The sequence below is a fragment of the Saimiri boliviensis genome, chromosome 4 (genome assembly GCF_048565385.1).
Source record: "Saimiri boliviensis isolate mSaiBol1 chromosome 4, mSaiBol1.pri, whole genome shotgun sequence".
NCBI lineage: Eukaryota > Metazoa > Chordata > Mammalia > Primates > Cebidae > Saimiri > Saimiri boliviensis.
In genome coordinates this window covers 51704247-51724683 of record NC_133452.1, presented here as the reverse complement: position 1 = coordinate 51724683, position 20437 = coordinate 51704247, and the positions used below count along the sequence as shown (strand labels likewise).

At 38.2% G+C, this 20437-nt stretch overlaps 1 protein-coding gene across 1 annotated transcript in view; it reads left to right on the top strand.

Annotated features, from left to right (window-relative positions):
- NUS1 (NUS1 dehydrodolichyl diphosphate synthase subunit) overlaps positions 1-19571 on the top strand; it is a 155131-nt gene extending 135560 nt beyond the window's left edge. The window contains exon 5 of the mRNA XM_074397570.1: positions 19547-19571. Coding sequence (XP_074253671.1) covers positions 19547-19556 — 10 coding nt within the window. The 3' untranslated portion in view covers positions 19557-19571. The remainder of the gene's footprint in view (positions 1-19546) is intronic.
- The last annotated feature ends 866 nt before the right edge of the window (positions 19572-20437 follow it).

The window sequence follows — 20437 nt, the reverse complement described above, 5'->3', positions numbered from 1 at the left end:
AGATGAGATTTGGGTGAGGACACAGTCAAACCATATCATTCTGCCCCGACCCCTCTCAAATCTTATGTCTTCATACTTCAAAATCAATCATGCCTCTCAACAGTCTCCCAAAGTCTTAACTGATTTCAGCATTAAATCAAAAGTTCACAGTCCAAAGTCTCATCTGAGACAAGGCAAGTCTCTTCTGCGTATGAACCTGTAAAATCAAAAGCAAGTTAGTTACTTCCTAGATACAACTGGGGTACAGGCATCATGTAAATACACCCATTCCAAATGGGAGAAATTGGCCAAAACAAAGGGGCTACAGGCCCCATGCAAGTCCAGAATCCAGTGGGGCAGTCAAATCTTAAAGCTCCAAAATGATCCATTTTCACTCCATGTCTCATATCCAGATCATGCTGATGCAAGAGATGGGTTCCCATTGTCTTAGGCATCCCCACCCCTGTGGCTTTGCCTGGTACAACCCCACTCCTGGCTGCTTTCACAGGCTGACATTGAGTGCCTGTGGCTTTTCCAGGTGCACAGTGTAAGCTGTCAGTGGATCTACAATGCTGGGGTCTGAAGGAAGGTGGCTCTCTTCTCAAAGTGCCCAGTAGGGACTCTGTGTGGGGGACCCCCACCTCACATTTTTTTTCTCACTGACCTAGCAGAGGTTCTTCATGATGGCTTTGCCTTTGCAGCACACCTCTGCCTGGACAGTCATTCAAGTGTTTTCATACATCTTCTGAAATCTAGGTGGAGGTTGCCAAACGTCAATTTTTGTCTTCTATGTACCTGCAGGCCCAATACCATTTGTAAGTTGTGAAGGTTTCAGACTCGCACGTTCTGAAGCCATGGCCTGAGCTATGCATTGGCCCCTTTTAGTCACAGCTGGGATGCAGAGAATCAAGTCCCTAGCGTGCACAAAGCATTAAAGCTCTGGGCCCACAAAACCATTTTTTCTCCTGTCTCTAGGCCTGTGATGGGAGGGGCTGCTGAAAAGTTCTCTGACATGCCCTGGAGACATTTTCCCCATTGTCTTGGTGAATAACATTTGCTTCCTCATTACTTATACAAATTTCTACAGCAGGCTTGACTTTCTTCTCAGAAAATGAGTTTTTCTTTTTTTCATTGTCAGGCTGGAGTTTCCAAACTTTCATGATCTACTTCCCTTTTAAACATGAATTTCAATTCCAAATTATATTTTTGTGAATGAATAAAGCTAAATGCTTCTAAGAGCACCCATGTCATCTCTTGAATGCTTTGCTGCTTAGTGATTTTTTTTTTAACCAGATAGCCTAAATCACCACTCTCAAGTTCAAAGTTCCACAGATCTGTAGGGAAGGGGCAAAATACCTCTTGTCTCTTTGCTAAGGCATAGCAGGAATCATCTTTGCTCCAGTTCCCAATAAGTTTCTCATCTCCATCTAAGACCACCTCAACCTGTACTTCCTTGTCCATATCACTATTAGCATTTTGGTCAAAACTATTCAGCAAGAATCTCCAAACGTTTCCACATTTTTCTGTCTTCTTCTGAGCCCTCCAAACTCTTCCAACCTCTGCTTGTTACCCAGTTCCAAAGTTGCATCCACATTTTTTGAGATCTTAATAGCAGTACCCTACCTCTGGTATCAATTTGCTATATTAGTTCAGTTTCATACTTCATTTATTTCTATAAAGAAATGCTAGAGACTTGGTAACTTATAAAGAAGAAGAGTTTAATGGACTCACAGTTCCACAGGGCTGTGGCGGCCTTGCAATCATGGCAGAAGGTGGAGGAGCAAAGGCACATCCTGCATGTCAGCAGGTAGGAGAGTGTGTACAAGGGAACTTCTCTTTATAAAACCATTGGCTCTCATGAGATTCATTCTGCATCATGAGAATGATACAGAAAAAAACTTGCCCCTGACCCATGATTCAAATACCTGCCACTGGGTCCCTCTCATGCCATGTGGAGATTATGGGAGCTACAATGTAAGATGAAATTTGGGTGGGGACACAGCCAAACCATGTCAGATGGTTAAAGAATATAAAATCTCAGTTAGACAGGCAAAATACTTTTTTTTTGAGTTCTATTGCACAGATTATACAGCATGGTAAATATAGTTAACAATAGCAAAATTGCTAAGAGTAAATCTCAAATGTTCTCACCACAAAAATCAGTATTCAAGGTAATATGTTAATTTGCTTGAGCTAATTATTCCATATTTTATTTATAAATCATAGCATCACTTTGTACTCCATAAATGTATATCATTATAAATAGTTTGAAATATAATTTTTAAAAATAATTTTTTTAGAATTAAAGTTTCAATATTTAGGACACATGGAAAAAGCCTCTTTTTATATTATGCCAAATAAACAAATGAATTAAAGATGTGGTTACAAACATGGACATTTGGTGTATTTGGGTAAGTTAAATGAACTATCTTTATTTTTAAAATAACTGTTATTTAATAGAAATTCAGGAGATCCAGATTATCATCCTACTTCTGGAAAAAAAAAACTAAACATATAATTCTGAGAGGGGCAGGAAAAAAGGAGTCTTTTTTAAAATGACTCTCCTGGGCCAAGGGCTCTGAATATATTCTCGCCAGCTTCCTAGCTTATGCTGTTTTGAATCAGTTAACTTCTCTGTGTCTGATTCCCTTACCTTCAAATTATATTGCTGGATCTGGTGAGGGTTTCTTAATCGAGTTCAATGCATGGGATTCAGGGTGATCTGTATTCTCTAAAATTGCATTAAACATTTAGATAACATGTTTGTGCAATTTTCTGTGGGAGATAATCCAGAGCTTCCACTCATTTCTCAAAGGGATTTATTTGGATTCTGAAAAATAAAGAACTAATTCACTTAGAACAAATGTGTGCTCCTGGGGATTATGCACAGAGTTTCCAGGGGATATGAAGGCATGGAAAGGTCTAAGAACATCTAGTTCTAAGATCTAAGAACATTTCGTTTCTCAACTTTCTTGTGCATTGTGTGCTAAAATGGATCTTTCTGAGAAAAGACAAGTTAGAAAGCCTCTTTGATGGAAGGCTGTTTCTCCTCTCCTACCTGAATATAAAATTTTACATTTTCTGCCAGCATCCATGAAACAGTGACAGACTAACTTCTATTTTTATTTGCTTACTTATATGTGATCTTCCTCTTTCTTTATAAATTAAGTTATATTAGGGCAGAGATTTTGTCTTTTCACCCTATATCCTAAACATGTAAAACACTTCTTAGTACACAGTAGATATTTAATAAATATTTTTTGACTTAGTAAATAAATCGATAAAAATATTTTCTTATTTCTCCACATCCTCTCCAGCATCTGTTGTTTCCCGATTTTTTAATGATCACCATTCTAACTGGTGTGAGATGGTATCTCAATGTGGTTTTGATTTGCATTTCTCTGATGACCAGTGATGATGAGCATTTTTTCATATGTTTGTTGGCCTCCTGTATGTCTTCTTTTGTAAAGTATCTGTTCATATCCTTCGCCCATTTTTGAATGGGCTTGTTTGTTTTTTTCTTGTAGATCTGCTTTAGTTCTTTGTAAATTCTGGATATCAGCCCCTTGTCAGATGGGTAGACTGCAAAAATTTTTTCCCATTCTGTTGGTTGCCGATTCACTCTACTGACTGTTTCTTTTGCCGTGCAGAAGCTAAATTAATTCAACCATTGTGGAAGACAGTGTGGCGATTCCTCAAGGACCTAAAAATAGAAATCCCATTTGACCCAGCAATCCCATTACTGGGTATATTTCCAAAGGATTATAAATCATTCTACTACAAGGACACGTGCACACGAATGTTCATTGCAGCACTGTTTACAATAGCAAAGACCTGGAACCAACCCAAATGCCCAACGATGATAGACTGGATAGGGAAAATGTGGTACATATACACCATGGAATATTATGCAGCCATCAAAAACGATGAGTTCACGTCCTTTGTAGGGACATGGATGAACCTGGAAACCATCATTCTCAGCAAACTGACACAAGACCAGAAAATCAAACACCGTATATTCTCGCTCATAGGCGGGTGTTGAACAATGAGAACACATGGACACAGGGAGGGGAGCACTACACACTGGGGTCCGTTGGGGGGAAATGGGGGAGGGGCGGGTGGGTGGGGAGGTGGGAAGAGATAGCATGGGGAGAAATGACAGATACAGGTGAGGGGACGGAAGGCAGCAAAGCACACTGCCGTGTGTGTACCTATGCAACAATCTTGCATGTTCATCACATGTACCCCAAAACCTAAAATGCAATTAAAAAATAAATAAATAAATATTTAAAAAAAAATATTTTCTTACACAGTTTCCTAGCACAACTTTTCAAAAACCCATAAGGCCATTTTCCTCATCATATTCTAAAACTAAACAAACTCCTATTATTCTAAGAGTTATGTGTGATTTTTCTGCCAATTCTCCATTGTTGGTGCACCCAGCAGGCATCATATCCTAAAACCAAACAGTCTTATTTTCCCTAAGTTTACATTGCCTAGATTATTTTTCTTTCTAACTAAAGTATTACTTAAAGTGTTTTCTCAGCATATTCATGTTATTTATTATTTCTTCTACAGCACATCACATTTGTTCCTATTATAGTGTGTAATACATAATATTGCAGAGGGTAGTATTATGGATTGTATAAAGCCAAGTTGCTTCTTGGTCTAATGCTGGCCCTACCCCTTACTAGCAGTATATCCTTGAGGAATATACTTAAGCCTTCTAAATTTTGATTTCTTCATCTTTAAAATAGGAATACCAATAATGCTTAATTCATAGGATTGAGTCCATAGTCCGAGATAACTTATGTAAAGTACTTAGCAGAGCACTGGGTCTATAATATGCATTCAATAAGTGTGAGCTGAGTTGTCTAAGTAATTTGGTTATGATTATTCATCCTTATGAGGCTGACAATGCCTTAGAATTAGAACTCTGCCAACTTTGCATAAATGTTCTTTGTTCCACACCAAAGGAAGTTACAAAGCCAGTGAACAATAATAGGCTCAGAAAAGTAAACCTCTGGGATGTGTCACTAAACTTTCACCCAACTTTTTATTTGCTGTAAATAATCTGAGGATCTTTCTCCAAGGTGAAGAAAGAGCAAAAGAAGTGGGCAAATCTTTTGAGAAATTCCAGGAAGTAAAAAAAAAGAATTTTGGTTTTGATCTGCATGTCTGTGTTTATGGAAGTTAAATTTTTAATGCATTTTTTTGGTCAGAGTCGCCCCCTCAAATGATCGTTTCAGTTCTCTGCTTCATTAAAATTAAAGAATAACAATATGATTGAAGTCTCATTTTACAAGACTGGAAACTGATGCAGTGTGGTGATGGGACAAAAATGCTGAAATGGAGAAGCAAATTCTGGCTCAATAGATTATAATAAATATATAACCTAAGTTTAATTATAAAAACCTGAGGTGCATAATCACTATGTTGCTAGATAGTAACGTAACCGCATAATTCTGGTGTTATGCTTTATTTATTTTTAACTGCAAAGACTATCTGAGAAAAGTTTCTTACCAAAGAGAAATACTCAAGATGGAGATGCTTCCTTTGTGAGGTAGTACAAAGGCTCCACAAAGACTCGGATTCATCTTTCCTGGATGTTGGCAGTCCCCAGTCATGTGCAACTGCAAACTTAAATGTAGCCACAGTTCATCATGAAGTCCAAATCAACAGCAGCACAAGTGGCTGCTAAAAAAATAGACAGAAATGCTGGTGGTTATAGATAGATTTCTAGAAATAGATAAATTCCAGAAAACAGAAACAGAAAAGCCTTGACATTCTCAGATGGTGTTATATTTACAAGTTGCTCTAGCAAGTTAAATTAAAGGCTGGTGACAAAGCATTCACCAGAAAATAAGTAACAGAAACAGCCCCTTGGGGCTGTGATTGACAATGACACCTCATTACATCAGGCAGAAAATGTTTCTTAACTAAAGCTAAACCAAAGGAGTGTGACACAGGAGTAATATAAACAGCAAACTTGTAGTCACAGGGTCAGTAACAAATGTAAAATGGAGAAATACACTAGGCACATATTCCTATGAGAGCATGATTATCATCATCATTATTAGCAGCAACACTGTGTTCATGCTCGGGTGATCACACACCGTGCACTCTTCTTTGCTTGGACAGTATGGTTTACTCCTGCCCTGGCCACCCTGCTTGTTAGGGTTCCTTTTCACTCTTAAATATGTCCTGCTTTGGACTATAATTAGGTGCTCACTCTATGCATGGCATATTGGTGGGACATTTGCAGCCTATCCCAAGAAATGCTGCCCCTGGACTTTATGGTACATATTTTTCTCTTTTGTGGCCACTAAGTGTACTCTGGAAGAGAAGTAGCAAGTGAAAGGAGTGGGGGGCACGTGGACAAGGCCATGCAGCACTGCAGCATCTGTAAAGTTTAAGAGGTGGGTAAATTTTTAAATTAAATACCAGAACCCAGAGCCTCCTAGTTTGAGGTATATACCACCTCCATGCTGAAGGTTCTGGGGAGTTTAAAGCATATTATAGCCTGGACAAAAAGAAGTAGTGTTTAATCTTATCATGTCAGAAAGTAATCATGACACAGTATTGTTCTAGATCCTTGAGAATTTGCCACACTATCTTCCACAATGGTTGAACTAATTTCCACTCCCACCAACAGTGTAAAAGCATTCCTATTTCTCCATATCCTCTCCAGCATCTGTAGTTTCCTGACTTTGTAATTATTGCCATTCTATCTGGCGTGAGATGGTATCTCATTGTGGTTTTAATTTGCTTTTCTGTAACGACCAGTGATAATGAGCTTTTTTTTCATATGTTTGTTGGCTACATAAATGTCTTCTTTTGAGAAGTGTCTGTTCATATCCTTTGTCCACTTTTTGATGGGGTTTTTTCTTGTAAATTTGTTTAATTTTCCTGTAGATTCTGGATATTAACTCTTTGTCAGATGGATAGATTGCAAAATTTTTTTCCCATTCTGTAGGTTGCCTGTTCACTCTGATAATAATTTCTTTTGCTGTGCAGAAGCTTTTTAGTTTAATTAGATCCCACTTGTCTATTTTGTCTTTTGTTGCCATTGCTTTTGGTATTTTAGTCATGAAGTCTTTGACCATGCCTATGTCCTGAATTGTATTGCCTAGGTTTTCTTCTAGGGTTTTTATGGTTTTAGGTCTTAGATTTAAGTCTTTAATCCATCTTGAGTTAATTTTTTTGTAAGATGTAAGGGATCCAGTTTCAGCTTTCTGCATATGGCCAGCCAATTTTCCCAACACCATTTATTAAATAGGAAATCCTTTCCCCATTGCTTGTTTTTGTCAGTTTTGTCAAAGATCAGATGGTTATAGATGTGTGGTGTAATTTCTGAGGCCTCTGCTCTGTTCCATTGGCCTATACATCTGTTTTGGTACCAGTACCATGCTGTTTTGGCTACTGTAGCCTCATAGTATAGTTCGAAGTCAGATAGCGTGATGCCTCCAGCTTTGTTCTTTTTTGTTAGGAGTGTCTTGGATATGTGGGCTCTTTCTTCATTGCATACAAAATTTAAAGTAGTGTTTTCCAATTCTGTGAAGAAAGTCAATGATAGCTTGATGGGGATAGCATTGAATCTATAGATTACTTCAGGCAGTATGGCCACTTTCACAACATTGATTCTTTTTATCCATGAGCATGAAATGTTTTTTCATTTGTTTGTGTCCCCTCCTATTTCCTTGAGCAGTGGTTTGTAGTTCTCCTTGAAAAGGTCCTTCACATCCCTTGTAAATTATATTCCTAGGTATTTTATTCTCTAGTAATTGTGAATGGGAGTTCATTCATGATTTGACTAAATGTTTGTCTGTTATTGGTGTATAGGAATGCTTGCGATGTTTACACATTGATTTTTGTATCCTAAAACTTTGCTGAAGTTGTTTATCAGCTTAAGAAGATTTGGGGCTGAGATGATGGGGTCTTCTAAATATACAATCATGTCATCTTCAGAGACAATTTGACTTCTTTTTTCCCTAAAAGAATACGCTTTATTTCTTTATCATGTCAGATTTCCCTGACCAGAACTTCCACTACTATGTTGAATAGAAGTAGTGAGAGAGGTCATCCATGTCTTGTGCCAGTTTTCAAAGAAAATGCTTCCAGTCTTTACCCATTCAGTATGATATTGTTATTTTGAGATAAAGTTCCATCAATACCTAGTTTATTGAGAGTTTTTAGCATGAAGGGGTGTTGAATTTTATCAAATGCCTTTTCTGTATCTATTGGGGTGATCATGTGGTTTTTATCATTGGTTGTGTTTATGCGATGGATTAGGTTTATTGATTTGCGTATGTTGAACCAGCCTTGCATCCCAGGACTGAAGCTGACTTGATAGTTGTGGATAAGCTTTTTGATGTGCTGCTGGATTCAGTTTGCCATTATTTTATTGAGGATTTTTGCATTGATGTTCATCAGGGATATTGGCCTGAAATTTTCTTTTTTGTTGTGTCTCTGCCAGGTTTTAGTATCAGGATGATGCTGGCCTCATAAAATTAGTTAGGTAGGAATCTCTTTTTTTCTTTGTTTGAAATTGTTTAAGAAGGAATCGTACCAGCTCCTCTTTGTACCTCTGGTAGAATTCAACTGTGAATTCATCTGGTCCTGGACTTCTTTTGGTTGATAGGTTATTAATTACAGCCTCAATTTTAGAACTTTTTATTGGTATGTTCAGGGATTCAACTTTTTTCTGGTTTAGTCTTAGGAGGGTGTATGTGTCTAGGAATTTCTCCATTTCTTCTAGATTTTCTAGTTTATTTGCATAGAGGTATTTATCGTATTCTCTGATGCAGTTTGTATCTATGGGATTGGTGGTGATATTTGCTTTATCATTTCTTATTGTGTCTATTCGAGTCTTCTCCCTTTTCTTCTTTATGATCTGGCTAGCTGTTTATCTATTTTGTTGATCTTTTCAAAAAACCAGCTCCTGGATTCATTGAGTTTTTGGAGAGTTTGTGTCTCTATCTCCTTCACTTCTGCTCTGATCTTAGTTATTTCTTGTCTTCTGCTAGCTTTTGAATTTGTTTGCTCTTGCTTGTCTAGTTCTTTTAATTGAGATGTTAAGGTGTTGATTTTAGATCTTTCCTGCTTTCTCTTGTGGGCATTTAGTGATACTAATTTCCCTCTACACACTGCTTTAAATGTGCTCCAGAGATTCTGGTATGTTGTGTCTTTGTCCTCATTGGTTTCAAAGAGCATCTTTATTCCAGCCATAATTTCTTTATTTACCCAATAGTCATTCAGGAGCAAGTTGTTCAATTTTCATGCGGTCATGTGGTTTTCAGGGAGTTTCTTCGTCCTGGGTTTTGATTTCCTTCTACTGTGGTCTGAGAGAATGTTTGTTATGATTTCCATTCTTTTGCATTTGCTGAGGAATGCTTAACTTCCAATTATGAGGTCTGCTCAGTCCAGAGCTGAGTTCAAGTCCTAAATATCCTTGTTAATTTTCTGTCTTATTGATCTGTCTAATATTGACAGTGGAGTGTTAAAGTCTCCCACTATTACTGTATGGGAGTCTGTGTCTTTTTGTAGGTCTGTAAGAACTTGCTTTATAAATCTGGATGCTCCCATACTGGGTGCATATATATTTAGGATAGTTAGCTCTTCTTGTTGCATTGATCTCTTTACCATTATGTGATGCCCTTTCCTGTCTCTTTTTATCTTTGTTGGTTTAAAGTCTATTTTATCAAAGACTAGGATTGCAACCCTGGCTTTTTTTTTCCCATTTGCTTGGTAAATCTTTCTCCGTCCTTTTATTTTGACCCTATATGTGTCTTTGCCCATGAGATGGGTTCTTACTCTTTATCCAATTTGCCAGTCTGTGTCTTTTAATTGGGGCATTTAGCCCATTTACATTTAAGGTTTACATTTAAGGTTAATTTATTTGTGTGTTTGATCCGCCATTATGATGCTAGCTGGTTATTTTGCCCGTTAGTTGATGCAGCTTCTTCATAGTGATGATGGTCTTTAGCATTTGGTGTGTTTTTGCAGTGGCTGGTACTGGTTGTTCCTTTTCATGTTAGTGCTTCCTTCAGGAGCTCTTGTAAGGCAACCCTTGTGGTGACAGAATCTCTGAGCATTTGCTTGTCTTTAAAGGATTTTATTTCTCCTTTGCTTATGAAGCTTAGTTTGGCTGGATATGAAATTCTGGGTTGAAAATTCTTTTCTTTAAGAATGTTGAATTTGGCCCCACTCTCTTCTGGCTTGTAGGGTTTCTTCAGAGAGATATGAGCTTCCCTTTGTGGGTAACCTGGCCATTCTCTCTGGCTGCCTTTAACATTTTTTTCTACATATCAAACTTGGTGAATCTGCCAATTAGGTGTCTTGGGGTTGCTCTTCTCGAGGAGTATCTTTGTGGTGTTTTCCGTATTTCCTGAATTTGAATGTTGGCCTGCCTTGCTAGGTTGGTGAATTTCTCCTGGAAAATACCCTGAGGAGTGTTCTTGAACTTGGTTTCATTCTCCCTGTCACTTTCAGGTACAGCAATCAAACATAGGTTTGGTCTTTTCAGATAGTCCCATATTTCTTGGAGTCTTTGTTCATTTACTTCCACTCTTTTTTTTCTCTAATCTTGTCTTCTTGCTTTATTTCATTGAGTTGATCTTCAATCTCTGGTATCCTTGCTTCTGCTTGATCAATTTGGCAATGTATATTTGTGTATGCTTCACGACGTTCTCGTGCTGTGTTTTTCAGCTCCCTCAGTTCATTTATGTTCTTTAAACTGGTTGTTCTAGTTAGCAATTCCTCTAACCTTTTCTTCAAGGTTCTTAGCTTCCTTACATTGGGTTAGACATGCTCTTTTAGCTGGAAGAGTTTGTTATTACCCACCTTCTGAAGCCTACTTCTGTCAATTTGTCAAACTCATTCTCCATCCAGGTTTGTTCCCTTGCTGGTGAGGATTTGTGATCCTTTGGAGAAGAGGCATTCTGGTTCTTTGAAATTTCCAGCTGTTGTGTGCTGCTTTCTTCCCATGTTCATGGATTTATCTACCTTTGATCTTTGAAGTCGGTGACCTTTGGAGGGGGTTTTGGGGTGGGTGTCTTTTTTGTTGATGTTGATACTATTCCTTTCTTTTGTTAGTTTTCCTTCCAACAGTCAGGTCCCTCTGTTCTGCTCAAGTTTGATGGAGGTCTACTCCAGACCCTGTTTGCCTGAGTATCACTGGTGGAGGCTGCTATATGGCAAAGATTGCTGCCTGTTTCTTCCACTGAAAGCTTTGTTCCAGAGGGACACCTGCCAGATTCCAGACAGAGCTCTCATGTATGAGATGTCTATCGGTCCCTACTGGGGTGTAACTCCCAGTCAGGATACACAGGGGTCAGGGACCCACTTGAGGAGGCAGTCTATCCCTTAGTAGAGCTTGAACACTGTGCTTAGAGATCTGCTGCTGTCTTCAGAGCTGCCTGGCAGGGACGTTTAAGTCTGCTGAAACCATGTCCACAACTGCCTCTTCACTCAGATGCTTTGTCCCAGGGAGATGGGGGTTTTATCTATAAGTTCCTGACTGGGGCTCTGTCTTTTTTTTTTTTTTTTATCAGAGATGTCCTGCCCAGAGAAGAGGGAATCTAGAGAGGCAGTCTGGCTGAAGTGGCCTTGCTGAGCTGCAGTGGGCTTTGCCCAGTTTGAACTTTCCAGTGGCTTTGTGTACACTGTGAGGGGAAAATCACCTACCCAAGCCTCAGCAATGGCAGATGCCCCTCCCCACCCATCAAGCTGGAGCATCCCAGGTCGAGCTCAGATTACTGTGCTGGCAGCAAGAATTTCAACCAGTGGATCTTTGCTTGCTGAACTCTGTGTGGGTGGGACCCACTGAACCAGACCACTTGGCTCCCTGACTTCAGCCCCCTTTCCATGGGAGTGAATAGTTCTGTCTTGCTCGTGTTCCAGGTGCCAATGGTGTATGAAAAAAGCCAAACAAACTCCTTTGGCTTGGTTGGTGTCTGCCCAACAGCTGCCCAGTTGTGTGCTTAAAACCCAGATCCCTGGTGGCATAGGCACTGGAGGGAATCTCGTGGTCTGAAGGTTGCAAAGACCATGGGAAAAGCACAGGATTTGGGCAGGAGTGCATGATATAGTCCCTAATGGCTTCCCTTGGCTAGGAGAGGGAATTCCTTGATCCCTTGAGCTTCCTGGGTGAGGCCTACCCTGCCCTACCCTGCTTTGGCTCACCCTCCATGAGTTGCACCCACTATCCAACCACTCCTCCAATAGCAACTGCTGGTCTCTCCTACAAACACCTAGGGCAGGTAGACTCTCCTTCTTAAGCTCCTTCACTGATGTGGTGCAGTTTCCCCTTCCTTTTCTTATTCAAGTGGTGTCAAGTACCACAGCTGAGAGAAGGGGATCTCTTCTCTTTAGCTGATGTTAGAAAATTCCATGGCCGTCAACTGATTAAACGTGTGCTCTACACGGCATTTGAGACACAGAATTATTTCCACAGGGTGCATATTTTGATGATCTTCAACACTGAGAGAGTACCCACAGCTGATATTACAAGCTCTGGGAGTTCTTCTCTGCTTGAATCAGAGGCAGTTTTCTTATTTCCTTGCCTTGAGGTGCTGTGTCATACAGCAGCAGGGACAGACAGTCAGACACAAGGACTCGAGGCAATGACAGTGGCTGTGTTTGGAGGTTGACCCAGCACCTGGAACTCAAGATGAGATACCTACTTTATCAGATTAAAGACTTTGATTAGCAAACTGTTGTCACTTTTTGGTACTCTTTTTTTATCCTTTCTGTTCCCAGGGCTCCTCAGGACCTTACCATTTAACATCCATGTGGTTATCATTTAACATCTGTGTAGTTACCATTTAACATCAGTGTAGATTTATTTCTTAAAATTAATTATCATAGCTTTATGAAGAAAGGAAGAGATATAAATTCCACTTTAAAACAGATACTTTTCTTGGTATCTGGGTTTTTTTTTTTAATCAAACTTATTTTAGATTTTCTTTAAACATATATGGTAAAAAACTGAAGTTTTACTGATCTTTATATCAAGAAAAAAATGGATAAAATAATTTAAACTTTCCCTTTGGTGATGATGAGAAGAATATACATTGAGATTAGGGCCACAGAGCTAAAGCTAACGCAGAAGATTAAAGAATTCCCTGGCTAATTTATTTTGAACTTCACTTCTACTTGAATTAGCTTGGATATTTTTCAACTTAAAATAATTAACCCTAGGTCATTTGTCTGTAAGTATCTGGCAAAAAAAACCCCACAGTGGTTCTAAAGATTTCTTAATTCATCTGGCAAATATTTATTTACTACTTATTATGTGCCAATCACTTTTCCAAGTTCAAGGAGTTCTGAGGTGAACAAGACAGGCATGTTTCTGAACTTATATGATAAAGGAGAGGCAGATGTAAACATGAAGAAACAGGTAAATGATTAAGATGGTAAATTTTATGTTGTGTGTATTTAAAAAACACAATAAAAAAACTAGTCTGGCTTACCATAAGATTCATACAGTTATTTACCATTACAGTGAAAATGATATTTAATTAAAAAAGAAACAGGTAATTTCAGACTGGGACAAGTGCTATGGATGGTAATCTAGAGACTGCCATAACCTTCTGGAGTTCTAGACTAAAAATTTCAGAATGGTGAAATTTAAGGCCAAGGACAGAAAAGTGGTGAGAGAAATAGTCATCAGATTCAAATCCAGTACTAGGAATCATTTTTCTTTTGCTAGCTGCCTTCCTTTAATGCTGTATAACTCCTAGTTTTTCCTCAATTAGGTTGGTTCCTATTCTCTTTCCATTTATGTTGAGATCCTCTGTGAATCAAGTACGCCTTCCCTGTGAATCTTTGACATAGTACAGAATCACTTTGCAATCTGAAACCACCTTTAATGCAGTCTTCTTTGATGCTGTAAACCTTGTTAGAATATGTTTCTCTGCTTAGTCCTCTTAATTATGGGACACTATGTTGATTTGCTCCTTCATGGAGTTACTCAGATGCACAGAGAAGAATGTGGCTCCAAGACAGGCAGCACCAGGCAGCCAGAGAATTTTGGCTGTGGTGAGAGTGCTTTTTAACAATTATTTAGTTCCTGTTAAGTTCCAGTTTAAAACAGATAGCTTTCTTGGCATTTTTTAAAAATCAAACTTATTTTAGGTTTTCTTTAAGAGTATTCTACTATTTAAAATTCATGGTGTATAAGTAATTTCTCCCCCACCCCCCTTTTAAATGTACTGACTCTTCCACAGGTAGTTTTCTCACATACTTTGGAATATTTACTCTAGTTCATCTACAGATGGAATTATTTTCTGTAAAAATGTTATGAGTCTTGAGTTATGGAGGAGCTTCTCTGAGGCAGTAAGGTATTCACCTCTGCTAGTATACCCCAATGTTTCCTTTTTAGTCTCCTCTGGCCTGTGACAATCTCTCATTATTTTCTTATCTTTCATGACCTTGAAAATTTATGAGTGTTGGTCACTTACTTTATGGAATTTCCTAATTTTGGTTTTTCAGTTGTTTTACTCATGATTAGATTGAGGTTATAAGTTTCTAGGAAGAGTATTACAAATGTGGAGTGCCATTTCTCATTCCATCATATCAGGAGCATATGGTATCAAATGACTTATCACTGGTGATGTTAACATAAATGTACTATGTACCACTGTAAATGTACTATGTTTTCCTTTCCATCTTCTTTGGATACAAATCACTCCATCCACTTCACCCTAGAGGGAGGGGGTGGTATTAAGCTCCACCTCTTGGAGGGAGGAGTCTCTACATACATATATTTTTTAAAGTCTTCTATAAAGAATACTTACCTCTTCTTTCCTATTTATTTATGTATTCAATTATTTATTTACATTAGTATAGACATGTATAATTATTTATACTTTGGCTTATAATTCAATATTGTTTATTTATATTTTTGATACAATTGTTCCAGATTTGGTCATTAGGAGCTCTTTTAGGTTGGTCCCTATATCCCTTTGACATGCCTGTATACTTTTGTTCTTCAAATATTTCTTTATTTTCTGGTACTACAAGATGCTCTAGGCTCATCTTATATTTTCTCTATTCCAGTTCTAGAAGCAGCCATTTCTTCATGGATCTCTGACTCTTTTCATTAGAGAATGGTATTCGGAAGGCAAGACTAGGTGCTAGGTGTGCTCCTTGCTTTTGGGCTATACCTCTCAATGGACATCAGTAAGAAGTATATGTATGTATATAATTCATGCCTATACTGATTTTTAGTTTCTAAATTGGTGGTCTAATTACATGTAGGTGATTAAAAATTGAACCCAATACCAATGCATGGCTTGCAGTTTCAGTTTCTTGATAGTGACTGTTTTTCCATTCATCACTCAGTGCTCTCATCCTTCTTTCCATAATGTAGTCTTGGGCCAGTAAGCAGAGTTTTTGTCTGTTTCATGGACTGGGTTCCTCTTTCTGGCTCCAATCTTCAGGCAGGGAGCTAAGATCCAGGGTCCCACTAAGCACAGGATTTGCAGCCTCAGCCACACTGCTCTCTCAGGAATTATTTTGACCCCTGCATAAATGCATTCTAGGTTGGGCATAGTGACTCATTCCTGTAATCCCAGCACTTTGGGAGACTAAGGTAGGTGGATGGCTTGAGCCCAGCAATTTAAGACCAGCTTGGGAAACAGGATCCAATCCCCTTAACTCATTACTTCTATGACTGTTCTCAGAACTATTTAGTTGTTCTCACTCTGATTTTAAGTTTATTTGTAGTTTCTGGCACCTAGGGACATCTTTTTCTTGGTTGGGAACTCTAGCATATATAAGAAGAAATATTTGATGTTACATTTTATCTAGCATTTCTATGTGTCACTTGTGTATATGTGTGTATCTTTACACTCACATAGTCTGCCCTATTGAATAGAAACTATCTATTTACAACTAAGGAAATAAACAGCAGAACGTTTGCATGACCCAAGGTGACACAGTGAGTTAATGCCAGAACTGTCTGCACTCCCATTTCTGGTGATTCTACTTTAGTTTCCTGAACCTGTGGCAGATCCAATAGTTTTAAAAAGTTGTAAACCTTTTCTTATATGATTGTCCTTATCAAAAGCTAATTCAGTTCTACAAAATTTCAGAGTTCTACCCTGTGATCAACTTTCCCTTGAAATGGTTCCATAGAACTGATAGGGGTGAACAGAAGGTTATGATATGCTCACAATGGATTCCCCTTTGTTTTAGAATAATCTGAATTATACTTAAATTTGCAAGTCTACTGGAACAGAACAGTGCTTGGCAAACACAAATACTGCCAAAGTTTCAGAATTCATATGGAACTCAAATATTAGCCATATGCAAATATGTTTATTTATTGGAATTTATATAGACAGTATTTATATCTTAATCCTTCATTTTAGAAATACTTGTCTAGATTTAGAGATGCAGGTCGAATTCTGGACTTTCTCTTTCTAAGGAAGAGGCTGATATGGGGTGTATCAAAGTGAAAGTCAATGTTTGCTTTACGGCTCAGAGACTAAAAGAAGACTGTTATTAAAATGCTCTCATTTTGTTGGGCTTAATCTATTTTTCCTTATTGCATAGTGTTTGAAGCAGTCAGTTGCCCTATTTGTGGTTGTTGATTATATTTTAAAAGTAATAATATGGAGAAAATTTCTATATGACCAAATACTCTCAAAATTAAAGCACTTTATGGATAGGATAAATTGCACAAAATAAGTAATTAAACATTGTAAATTTAATTATAGTTTCTGCTGCGAAACTAGTAAAGACAAAACAATCAAATAAGCAAACAAAATAGCTTCCTCCTGACCTCTCAGCAAACTTCTCTACTGATGTCAGATGGATATAAGACATAAAATGTCACTGAATCTTTATTACTCATTCTATTTTAAAGTAAAAGAAATGACCCCAAAATACATTCTAGATTGGGTGCAGTGACTCATGACTGTAATCCCAGCACTTTGGGAGACTGAGGTGGGCAGATGGCTTGAGCTCAGGAGTTCAAGACTAGCTGGGAAATGTGATGAAACCCTTTCTCTACAAAAAATACAAAAAAAGATTAGCTAGGTCTGGTGGCATGCACCTGTAGTTCCAGCTACACAGGAGGTTGAGGTGAGAGGATTGCTTCGGCCCAGAAGGTCAAGACTGCAGTGAGCCATTATTGCACCACTGCACTCCAGCCTCAGTGACAGAGTGAGACCCTGTCTCAAAAAAGAAAGAAAAATTTAAAAATACATTCTAAATAATTCACCACTGGGATGTAAAAATCACTTAACTAGATTTTCTTCTTTAATTTTGACATCCACATTAATGACAGCTAATGCTGATCAAAAATCAAGGATCAATTATGCTTCAATAAATGATAAAACTACCTTTAAAGCCCAAATTCTGCCAATTTTTATAGCAAATATCAGATGTAATATTTAGTAACTTATGTGGACTTCTCAAAAGCAAATATCTTAAAAGCACATTTGTATATTTTGTGAGGCATTACTAATACTTTTAAAAACATTTATTAAAAGGTAGTCACTGAAACCATACTGCAGTTGACTTATCCTAAGAACCAAAATGCAATATACAACCAAGAGATTTTCTGTTCATAGTCATTAATTATGACTAGATATCAAAGTCTGATTAATGTTACCTGGAGATGAAAGGGTCCATTGAGTGTCAATATTTATACAAGTTAATATTTTTTTTTCATCTACATCATCTAGCAAATGTTAATATAAGTTGCAATTGGGCATGATATTATTGTTCTCATTCTAGAAAACACTTAAGTAATTATGGAAAATAGGGACCCCAAATTCAAAATTCAAAATCACTAGCTGTCATTGCTTTTTAAAAACACATACACACACACACACACACACACACACACACACACACACACACACACACACAATCTCTGTTACCCAGGCTGGATTGCAGTGGCACAGTCTTGGCTCACTTCAGCCTCAATATCCTGGGCTGAAATGACTCTTCTATCTCAGCCTTCCAAGTAGCTAAAACTACAGGTGCATGCCACCACGCTTGGCTAATTTTGCATTTTTTTCTAGAGACAGGGTTTTACTATGTTGCCCAGGCTGCTCTCAAACTCCTAGGTTCAAGTGATTCTCCTGCCTCAGACTTCCAAGTGCTAGGATTACAGGCATGAGTCACCATGCCTAGCCAAGTATAGGCTCTTTAGTATTTTCTATTAAGAGAAAAAGTTGTAAGTTAAATGAAGTGTTAATTTATGCAAGTTGTCCCACAGATGCCTTTCTGGTAATCACTGAGGAATAATTGGGAAGTCCAAGAATTATGAGAGCACTTGATGAATTAATGCCTTCAGTTTTCTCTCTGAAGCATCAGGGAATCCCAGTGGTTCAGGTGATTCCCTTTCCTTACCCTGAAATCAAGGCAGTTTAGGACCAAGAGCCTAATGTTGAATAGAGTGAGCCTTCCTCCCTGCCTTCATGCCTGCAGGAATTTATTAGCTCTGTATGTCCACATCTTTACTAGAAAGATTAAACCCTCATACTGTACAACCACCCTCTGTTCTAAAGGTACAATCTTTCCCATTTTGATCCTCTCTCTCCTGCTTCCAGGAATTTTTATAGCACTTTATTAGCAAATACCAGCCATATCCACAGTGACTACTGTTGTGCAGATCACTTACCCCACTCCTTAAGTGGCTCCACGTGGGTACCTGAAGTAATGTGCCATCAGTAGCATCTTGGCTCATGGAACAACGTGTACATCTCAGCACATGCACCTGCTTTAATGTTATACTGAAGATGCAAACTGTGTAATTCTTTAAAATACAAGAGGAAAGTATTTTTATTGTTCTTTTTTACCTTTGCCTTTCCCTTATTTTGATCCCCATACATACACTTTTCTCTAAGAAAAGAGGTCACCCACTGACCCTTTGATTTATCTTGTAATTCCCAACTGTGCTTCAAGGAATAAAAAGCTTTTTCAAGAGGACAGTGGGAATATTTTTCTCTTAGCAATTCATTACTATTTCTGAAGGAAAAAAAAAACCATAATGGGGTGATGGTTATGTAGCATTACAGTTCTATCTGTCTCTTTTACTCATTTCTTTCTGGAATTTCTAGAAGCAGAATTTTCTACTGCTGGTAGAGAGAAAAAGATTCTGTGTATGGTATAAAATAAGATGAAAAAGTTATGTAATTGAGAAAAAGAAGTACTTTTTATTTTCTTTTCACCCTCCCCACCCTTCACTAAGCATGTCCATACTTACCAACTCTGCTGAACACCCAGAAACATTTCCATAATGACCTCATTAGGCAGCAGTGCCAACACCTGATTATGCTCTTTTATCTTGTCAACTAACAGACATTTAGTTCTGGGGTGGGGGAAAGCATTTGAAAAGACCTGACTTTTCTCTCTTAAAAATATGCCTTAATTATTTTTAAAATGGTGGCACATTAGCAATTACAATCACTCTCCATGAATGGGATCGTGCCTGGCTTCTTTTTAGGAACAGTAGCTGCCTCCACACTTCACTTGGCTGCTCCAGCTGAGGTGGTTCTCCCACTGTCACATAGTCAGGTGATTTATCTTTGGCTTATCTCTTTTCTAGGAGGTCTTGACAACTCAACAATGGTGACATGAGAAGGAGCTTGACACTTTGAGAAGATGATCACAGTCACATTCTTTGATACTGGTGAAATCCCACAGGGAAGAAAGTATATTTTACAGAAGGCTTTTGTGAAGTAGGTGGTAAGAGTGAGATATTTGAAATAGTTTAATGCCCAGTTATCAGTATTTAGCGGGTGGTAGCAAGGATGCTAACCACCCTGTAGAGTGTGGGACAACTTTATAAAAGGAAGATTTGTCCCATCAGAATGCCAAAAGTGTCCCTAGTGAAACACCCTGAGTCTAGTGTATTTTGAGAAAGGAAGAATGTTGTCTTAAATACTCCCTGAGTTCCCCATCTGCCACTTAATTGCACCACCTCTCTTTCAAATGCAGTTCCTGAGGCTGCCAGTTCCCCAGTGAGCAATGAGTCACTTAGCTTTTAGTTACTTTCTTACACCCTTGGACACAATCTCTTTTGGCAAATGCTGCTCTCTCTCCATGAGAACCAACATGAGGTCCAACTCCACCATGTCTCTGTACTCTCCACGTTCCACCACTCATGTCTTTGTCTGATTCTGTGAAGATTTTGGCATAACCAAAGGGAATAGCATTGTAAATAGGAAAATGGTGAAAGCTTCACAATAAGTATAGCTTTCTCCATAGTTCAAGGGGAAAAAAAGTTCATGACATTGCTAACCTGTTCTTAAGTCTAAAATGCTCCACTAGAATACCCTCCTTTTAATCTACCCTCTTCTTTTAATTCTGTTACTCCATTTTTCAGAAACTTTGTGCTATATTCAAACCTTTATCTTGCCCCAGGATCTGTCATTATTCTCAGTAGCACATTTTCTGAAGTCTGAGTAAGTCTATCTAGAATATTATGTGTGTGTGT